Source organism: Triticum aestivum, chromosome 5A (genome assembly GCF_018294505.1).
Source record: "Triticum aestivum cultivar Chinese Spring chromosome 5A, IWGSC CS RefSeq v2.1, whole genome shotgun sequence".
NCBI lineage: Eukaryota > Viridiplantae > Streptophyta > Magnoliopsida > Poales > Poaceae > Triticum > Triticum aestivum.
The window spans coordinates 481,562,412-481,571,443 of NC_057806.1; the positions used below are offsets into that span (position 1 = coordinate 481,562,412).

Below are 9,032 nucleotides of genomic sequence, written 5' to 3' on the forward strand. Positions count from 1 at the left end.
GATGATTTTGCTTTATTTTCTTCCTTTTCTACCTTGTTTAACGGGAGCAGTAACAACCTCATGCGATTCTGTTCTCCCGTGTGGTAATTAAGCTTCCACCGATTGCTTCTTTGCATGCATGGCAGTTATTTACTTTCTCTTTTTCAAAGGTCTAATTTATTTTTCACGTGGTGATTGTTTCCTATTTTATAGGATACGAACGGGATGTGGGCCGGAGAACGTTACCCGCAGAGTTTTCGTCCACCGGGACAAATTGCTAAACGCTGTTTTGACAAGGGTGAGTATATCTTAACGGTTAGATTAAATTAAATGACTCTGATCATGTGGCTGTAATTATCTCGTCTTGTTATGTGTAAGTAAGGTTGGATGTATTTAGCGATGAATATGTTTGCTTGTTTAATAGTAGTAGAGATAGAGACTAATCGCGTCCAACATGCAGCAGCCGAAAATCACAAATAGACGACGCGGGTGGAAGAGAAGAAGGAAACCGAGAAGATCACGCGCGTGCGGAAGGCCTGAATTAATGGATCTGTTACAATTCTTTCCCCTTTTGGGGAAGGGATAAGTCGATCTTTTACCAGGGAAAGTATTGTTTCTTACTAAAAACATCACGAATAATCAGGCGGTCTGTTACATGGAAATAATTTTTTCCCTTTTACTAGAATTATCAGTCGATCTGTTACAACTTACAAGGAAAGAACGATCTTGCCTAAAAATCACAATTCTTTCCTAAACATCACACATCGGGGGCCCCACAGCGAAAAACCTTCATAGCTCCTCGACGGCGGCGACTGAACGCGTGCTGATCTAGAGGCGACGCCAGATTCGACTGTTGCCTCTGGGTTTGGCCCTTGGCGGAGGTCTTAACAATGTTGTCGCGGGCATTTGGTGGTTACAAGAGCAGTTTCTCGGCAGATCTCTCCGTGCAGGCCTTACGCCGCGCGTTTGATACCCTTTTGCAGTTCGATGGGAATCTATCGGTCCACGAACCAGGGGCGCTTCGCCGCTCCTCCCACCTGCTACATCAGGCTCACCAGCTACAAGGTCAGCCTGTCTCACCTGATGGTTTCTCCCAAGATCATAGCAGGTAAATTTTATTTGTCACACTTCTTCATGTGTCGCAGCAATAGCTTTACTTGTCAGGCCTATGAGGGATTCGGAATCCTCTCCGATTAGATTATTGATTATTGAGGCAATGTTTTCGAGGGGCTTCACAAGTAATAATTTTCTGACATTTTTTTCACAAACAGTGTTTTCCTGACAGATATAAGCCTTTCTAGGGATTTCAATACTGACTACCATGTGTAGTCTGTATTGAAATTCTCTAGAAAGTCTTGTATTTAGAAATGGAGGTAGTAGTGCCGAATACAAGTTTATCCATTATTAAATATATTTTTCGTATATAATTCAACGGAAGCAGTTTTGTAAGTCTTAACTTGGGCCTAATTTGCGGATTATAAATCCGTAGTCAATTGTGAAAATGGTAAATTGTTGTACGGCTAAGATTGTACAATAGGGTTTTTGTAGGGAGCATTCAATTATGCTGCACCTGCTGTTTACACAATTATGCACTACTCCCTCTCTTCCCATGAAGAGAGCATGTATTTCCTTCTATTTTCTACTTATTTTTTATTGGCGTCCATGGATTGATCACCAGATGAAACATGGTTAGAGCTCTTATATGTCTTGAATTTATACTAAATTTAATTAATCTAAATCTCGTAACATTTTGCGGTATGTTTGGTTTGTGCTAAAGGTTGCCATGACAACGAAGTTGGCTAGCAATTATTTTTGAGGTTTTGCTTGCCAATAGATTGGTGAACATTTGCTTGATAAAACAGACTAGAGTTGGTAGTGGAGTTTTATCCAAGCAAAAGCCAATGTTGTACTCACAATCAAAATTAAGCTAGGGTTCACTTTGGTCGCAATCCGAACACATCCTTCTTTCCAACTTTTCAGTTAATATCTCCATTTCCCACTAATCATGAATTGCATGCACAATCAACACCCACAACTCACCAGCTAATTTATCAATCGTTGGTCAGTCAAACTAATCACAAGTCTTAACTTGCCTAATCGATCATCTAATAATACACAGGTAGCTGGGTTACTAAATTGTATTGTCTCAATCATAGTAAATCCGTTGTCAAACCATATACTGTTGTCAAATCATATACTGTTGAGATGAAACTGTATGGATGCTGAGATCGTAACACAGGTTTTTATATTCAGTTTTGCTAAATCACATCTAGATGTGCCCTTAGTATTGCACATCTAGATTTTACGCGGAGATTCGTGCAAACATTTTCTTTTGTCCTTTTTCTTTTCCTAGTTTGATTGATCCACTTAGATGTGCAATAACTAGGACACATCTAGATGTGCCCGAAAGGCCCTTTTATATTTTAGTGTATATTAGAGAATCACATATATTAGCTAAAAGCAATCTAGTGCCACACCTTTTGTTTTCACATTTTTTATCCATTATTGATATATTATTTATTTGTAATTGGTCACTATGACTCATAATGAGGTTGATTGATCATCTAATAATACTAGATATTCACAAGAATGAATGAGTGGTTAATATAAGCATTTACCTGAGAAAACAAGGAGGGAAGTAATTACAATCTTATACGTTTTCTGTTGCCCTATATCTGTTGAATACAGGGTGGCTCCTTCAGCATGTATGTTCAAACCATACAGTACTGTTTGTGGGAGCTTTGATCAAAGGTTGGCCACACTTCGTAGTGTTGGGGAGCATGCTAGTGACGATGAGCTGAGGCTCCTCTTGAAGGAGAAAACCGCCCCCATTTGCTATGTCTGGTGTGATCCCTCCCCTGGATGACTATAACCCGTATATGAATAACTAGCTAGATCTTGTTTCTGGTCACTTAATTTTAAATTCTGTTTTAGGAAACACCAAAAAATAATCCTTATTGATGTAATGTTTGTAGCGTCCTACATTTAAATGTCCAGAGTTAGGATGAATTCAGGTGCCAACAATCTTAATCATATAAATTGGGGTATCACCTTCTCAATCTATGTCTGACTATGTATTTTAGCAAAAACCTTTGCCATGGTAATTTTCTTTGCAAGTATGCTACAATTTCTGGATTTCAATAGTCTCTATAGATCTCATTGCATGGCATGACTCGTTGTATTAATGACAGTAGAAGGTAAGTAACAAATCAAAACATCTTTAAATGTAAAGGGTGGTTAGATCAAATAGAATTTTTTTGTTATAAATTAAATGTTCACCTTTCATATGTCCTAAGTTAAGTATATTAACTACTAAATCTGTTACCTCTGCTTTTTATTTTTCCTTCAGCAATTTATATATGAGATGTTTTCATTTTGCTTAATTGCTGATGATGTTTGTAGTTATGGGGATCTTTTCATGCCTGTAATCGATCTTCACTACATGTTTTAAATGGATTTATCCTTGTTGTGCAGGGAATTTCAATGACAATTAATGATAATAAGTTGGTTAAAGCTGGATGCGAAGTTAAAATGTTGATGGCAGATTGGTTTGCTCTAATGGACCCTAAGATTGGTGGTAACATATGCAAAGTGCAGACTATTGGCAGGTACAATATTGAGATGCTGAGAGCATCTGGCATGAACCTCGATGGGGTGGAGTTTGTGCAGTTGTCAGATTTAATAAGCTGCCATGCAGAAGAGTACTGGCCAGTTGCCATGGATATTGCAAAAAATAGCAATCTTAGTGAAATTAAAAGATGTTTCAGTATTCATGCATCAGAAGATGCAAGGTATATTGTTTAATTGTTTGAGATTCATTTCACTCGAATCTTTTAATTTAATCAATGATTTTTGGATTATTGCTTCTTAAACATGCATTCCATGTTGAATTTTTTATACGTGTACCATACATTATTCATTGTATATGCATGCAAATCATGCTATTTTTAACATGCAAGTCGTATTATTTTTTGATACATGCTACTGATGTTTTTTATGAAGCAGTGATCTTGGGAGTACAAATCCATTTATGATGAGAAAATTTACTCCTGCTGACACATTGTATCCTTGCTTGCAGAGTGCAGTTCTACTACTTCCAGAGGTTGGCTTCTTCTGTCTTACACGCAACAAAGAATCTTGATTGTTTGTTTACATAACTTCTACTCCCTTCGTCCCATAATGTAAGACGCTTTTTGACACTAGTGTAGTGTCAGAAAGTGTCTTACATTATGGGATGGAGGGAGTATGTTATTTGACCATATTGCACATGCTTCATGCCTTAGCAATCTTGCCAAGGATTATAAAAATTCTGCAGGATAAGAAAGTACATTAATTAGCAATTAGATGGATTATACTTAGGAGTGGATGCGTCCTGTTGGGTCTAACATATTCACCATAAAATCTATTCTTGTCTTAGTAGTATGCATGTGTTCTGATTCATTAGATTAGATTCTGATCTGTGCAAACATGGGTCTAGAGTATCCGATACATTAGATGTGTTTTTGGTATTTGTACTCCTATATTATACTTTGGCTTGCTTAGTTGAAGCCACAATACCTTTTTATTGCAGGTGGACATATGGATGTTGGGCATGGATCAGCGTGGGGCCAACATGTTAGCTAGAGAATACTGCGACCTCATGCAGTTGGAAAATGAGCAAATTGCTTTGTTTCAAAGTATCTTATGTTTTGCATTATCTTCTGTCCCACACAATTATCTCTCTTCCATATGCATCACACCCACAAATTCATGTGAGACCTTAACATGAACACAGATATGCCACCTGCTTTTCTGCAAGACCCAGAATGGGAGCAGTGGGGGAACCTGAAATGGCCAATCTTCATGGAAGATGATGAGGTGTGTTCTCCTTTGTCGATCGTTATTTATGGAGTACTTACCTTGAAGGAAAACAAAATGAATCAATTTTTTAATGCCAGCCTATGCCTCCCTGTTGCCTTCAAGGTAATATTTGTCTTAACAATAACAAACGTTGTCGGAAAGCCTTGGAGGTGGAACTGTGATGCTGCCCACCATTTAAAAAAAATCATTTTCCTTTTGTCAGCCAATGCCTCCCAAATTACCCAACTCTGCCTCACATCCCCTTTTATCTTTTTCACCAATAAACAATATCAGATGCTGCATGTAAAATTCATGGCTACTGTGACTCTTTAAGGATTTTTTTTCAAACGGCTGTTACATACAACTCAAGAAGTGAAGCAAAGAACATTCATTTTTTTTGTTTGAAATGGAAGTATGCGCCCTCTTGTTTTTGGGTCACTCACAAAGAGTATCCAAGAGTATGTTTGCACTAAAATCAGTGGACCATTTGAACGGTAATGAAATAGAAGAGCAGAACTAAGTATCAAATTTCTCTCCATCCTTGTGTAAAGAAGAGCTGCACATTTTTTTATATCCAGGTTTAAGAAAAACAACTAATATAATCAGCCATTTTCTATTGTTACTTGAGCCTAGCTGTGATGTATTCCTCTGTTCTAACACATTAAATGGATATTCTTCAATAGTTGCCCTCTGTTTATTGCAGGAACATGTCAGTAGAAAAATAGAGAACTCTTTCTGCCCTCCAAAATTTGCAGAAGACAACCCATGTTTGGAGTACATAAAGTATATAATCTTACCTTGGTTTAGAAAATTTGAGGTTGCTCGGATGGATGATAATAGTTGCAGCAAGTAAGTTTTTTCTATGTAATTTGCAAGTTGAATGTTCAACTATATACATCACATGTTCACTAACCCAAAATTTGTGAAAATATAATTGTGTTCATATTTTGTGACAACTGACAGCTGCTACCTTACACAGAATCTTCTTGAGCATGGAGGAGATTATTGCTGATTATCAAAGTGGCGCTCTGCATCCTGCTGATTTGAAGGTGGCTCTTATCAAGGCCACTAACTTGATTTTGCAGGTAACTCTTTTTTTATATTATAATTATTGAGTCTTTCTTCTATCATTAGATATCAAGTGAGGAAGGCATAGTTCAGTTGGTTGAGACTAGTGCTAAAAGATGTACTATTAGTGCTAGATATACCATACTGAAGGCATTAGGGGAACAAAGGGCATGTTTGAATGGCAGACATAGTATCCTTGTCAAACTTGCCATGACCAAAAAATGGGTTTGTTTCATTGGTTGCCAATTGTTGGGAGAGTAGTCAGCATGATCCTCGGGAAAGCCTCCTAAGCTCCCCCCCAACACACACACCCACCTCTGGCCCCGCAGCATTGAATCATAGCTTTTGAGGATGTGACTCGAGTCACAGAAGGGTAGGAAGTTGGTTGACACCCGTACCACCTGCTTCTCTAGTGGAAAGAAAGCTTGGTGTCACCTTATGAATCAATGTTGATTCTATTTTTCTGCTTGAGCCCTTTCTCCTTTGTTGGTGGGGAAGGGGGCGGGCATTGATGTGTCAAATCTATGAGTGATTTGCATGCAGGAGTAGGAACCCTAGTCGTGAGCTTTAATGTGACCAATTTTCTTTCCTGTTTCAGCCTAGTTAAGTACATAATAGAAGCAAGTAGGGTGAAATAGATCTTGTGGCCAAGTATTTAGAACAATTGGCGAAATTCGCTTGCTATGAGGTTTGGGACTAGTTCTAATTTATCAATGTTCAAAAAAGCATGAAGCAGAAGGCCACAGCTTATAGCAACGGGTGCTTAAGGAAGCTTAAGTGTTTTGAAAATTTTGTCCATGATTTGGTATATATATGCAATTCAGTTCAAATAGACATAGCCTAATAGAGAAAGTAGTTACGGAACATACCCTACCTATTGCCATTATTGTGAACGCAGCTAGATATTTAGCTCAGAAACAGCTGAACTTTGGCCAGTTTCTTCAAAAAGCTTAGGGCCAGAGCGAAGCGTTTTGCCATCACTCAGCGCTGAGCTTAAGCGTCGCTTAAAAATGCTTTCTTGAACACTGCATTTTACTCGTATGCAACAAACTATGTGTTGAACCCAAGTATTTGGACAATTGGCGAAATTGATGGACATCCATAAATGAAGCACGTAGGGGAAAATAGATCTTACACCCAAGTATTTGCAGAAATGGCGGAATTGACCTGTCGTGAGGTTTATCATGCAATGAAAGTTGCACCCAAGTATTTGGACAATTGGCGAAAATTGACATGCCCGAGATTGGGGGGACCATGATTTCATTTTACTCATGCATTTAATTTGTAATAGATTATGAGTACATGTCTAAAACAAGCAACTAAATGAAATCTTTGGTAATGTATACAAATATACTTATTATTTGTGTGTGTTAGCTTATGAGCGTGCTTAATCTAAGTACTTGTTTTGACACTAATATGTTTGTGACATTTGTTTCAAGCCTGTCCGTGACCACTTCAGAAGCAGTGCTGAAGCAAAAGAAATAGCAAAAGCTATGGAGGTATCTCAACTTTGTTATTGGCTGATTCATTTCGTGTTTAGTTTTAACAAAATATCTTGTGAAACATATGTCCAACATGGTTTTTAACATATGTGCAACATCGTGTGGAATAATTCAAAAGCTCACTTAACTAAACTAACCAATTGGATGGTTTTAATAAAGGTACAACATTGTGGAAAAGTCTGAACAAAACTATTGTTGTTTGATGCACAAGTTGACATTTGTTTTAGTACACGGATTTGGGAAATGTCTTAGTGGCACAGGATTTTTCTATGAGCATAGTTTTATGTTGAAACACATAATTTTTTTAGGAACATGTGTATAACACAGTTTCAAAAATGGATAGGGTAAGCTTGGTGATACCAGTTTCTAAACGCAACCACCTGTTTGATTGCAGTGATGAGTGAATTTGGCTTGCTTTGGTTTGGGGCGTTTCTTGTAACGAATTTGTATGATCATGTTCATCCTTATGTGAGCAAAAAACAAATGTTGATGTCGTGTTAGGTGTCAGTTGTGGGTGTTATGGCTGTGACTTCAAAACATGATCTAATTGACTCAAATGTCATGGTAGGGCTAAACTGGCTGGCACACTGAGTTCATACTAAATAATTAATTCAGTGCACACTAAATAATTGCAAAATACATTAAATAATTCATTAGTAACAGCATAGAAATATGCCCTATGGTTGTTTTCTACCACTGTCTCTAGAAGTTTAAGAAATGAAATTCTGTTGTTTTTTATCTTTGTTTTTTAATCCTTTTTAAAATTTAAAATGTTGTTTCTAGTGTGTGTATTTGTTTTATTATTATAGTGAGTTTGATTTTCTGATTCCTGCAGGAGATAGCACCCTCTATCACCGCCTGTGACCAAGTGCCCCTAAACAATTTTTGAAGCAGTGTTCCGTTGATTATAGAGTTCTGGGTGAACGGACTTGTAGGGGCTTGTTTGCTTTTCTGCCTGTGACCAATTACTTATTATTACTATGCTTGAACATGTCCTAAAACTTATGAGTTGTTGGCATAAATGTCATGGCGTATGAGTTTTTGGAAATGATAAATCCCGAACATTCAGGATTTGCCATTGAACATTTTTTACATCAACTTTAGGATGGCAACTGCAATTTGGAATTCCCATGCTTACAAACTGAACTTGTTATCCCTTGTATGTAAATTGTTACTCCCTCCTTCCCAAATTTTTTGTCTTAGATTTGTCTAAATATGGATGTATCAAGTCATGTTTTAGTATTAAATACATTTGTATCGAGACAAATTGAAGACAAGAATTTTGGGATGGAGGGAGTATAAAACATGGACAAACACCAAATGTTTGGGACTTGTTGCGTCCTATTTTTCTTTACTAATGTCAAATAAACAACAACACCTTAGCGTTAGAACTTGCCTTTTAGCTTTTGTGACACTCTCTAATCACAGAAAATGCTAGAGAATTTCTGTTAAGATTAAAGTATAATATGTAATTAAGGGAAATCTCGCCTTGTCCATTGAACGAGCGGTTGCACCGGCACGGATGCCTGTGTCTGTTAGACAACCAGCGAGAGTGAAAGGCAACACAGAAAGGATAAGAGAGGGAGCACTCACCGCCGTTGAGATGCCTGGCCTTCCTTCTTTCTCCGCCTAATTTGTTAGGAC

The 9,032-nt window shown here is 37.6% G+C and overlaps 1 protein-coding gene across 1 annotated transcript; it reads left to right on the forward strand.

The window, feature by feature from the left end:
• The first annotated feature begins 449 nt into the window (after nt 1-449).
• On the forward strand, nt 450-8,369 carry LOC123107275 (tyrosine--tRNA ligase 1, cytoplasmic-like). The gene is made up of 9 exons (XM_044529267.1): nt 450-2,823; nt 3,454-3,770; nt 3,985-4,081; nt 4,550-4,655; nt 4,754-4,836; nt 5,522-5,667; nt 5,798-5,903; nt 7,326-7,385; nt 8,224-8,369. Exons 2-9 carry the CDS (start codon nt 3,463-3,465, stop codon nt 8,275-8,277), a joined length of 960 nt encoding a protein of 319 aa, XP_044385202.1. The 5' UTR covers nt 450-2,823; nt 3,454-3,462; the 3' UTR covers nt 8,278-8,369.
• Nucleotides 8,370-9,032: the final 663 nt, after the last annotated feature.

Bases quoted from the DNA above. Each gene is read 5' to 3' on its own strand.
- LOC123107275 (XM_044529267.1), top strand. From the start codon at position 3,463: ATGACAATTAATGATAATAAGTTGGTTAAAGCTGGATGCGAAGTTAAA. The intron at 5,904-7,325 runs GTAACTCTTTTT...ATTTGTTTCAAG, and splicing joins CCACTAACTTGATTTTGCAG to CCTGTCCGTGACCACTTCAG. The intron at 7,386-8,223 runs GTATCTCAACTT...TGATTCCTGCAG, and splicing joins AAATAGCAAAAGCTATGGAG to GAGATAGCACCCTCTATCAC.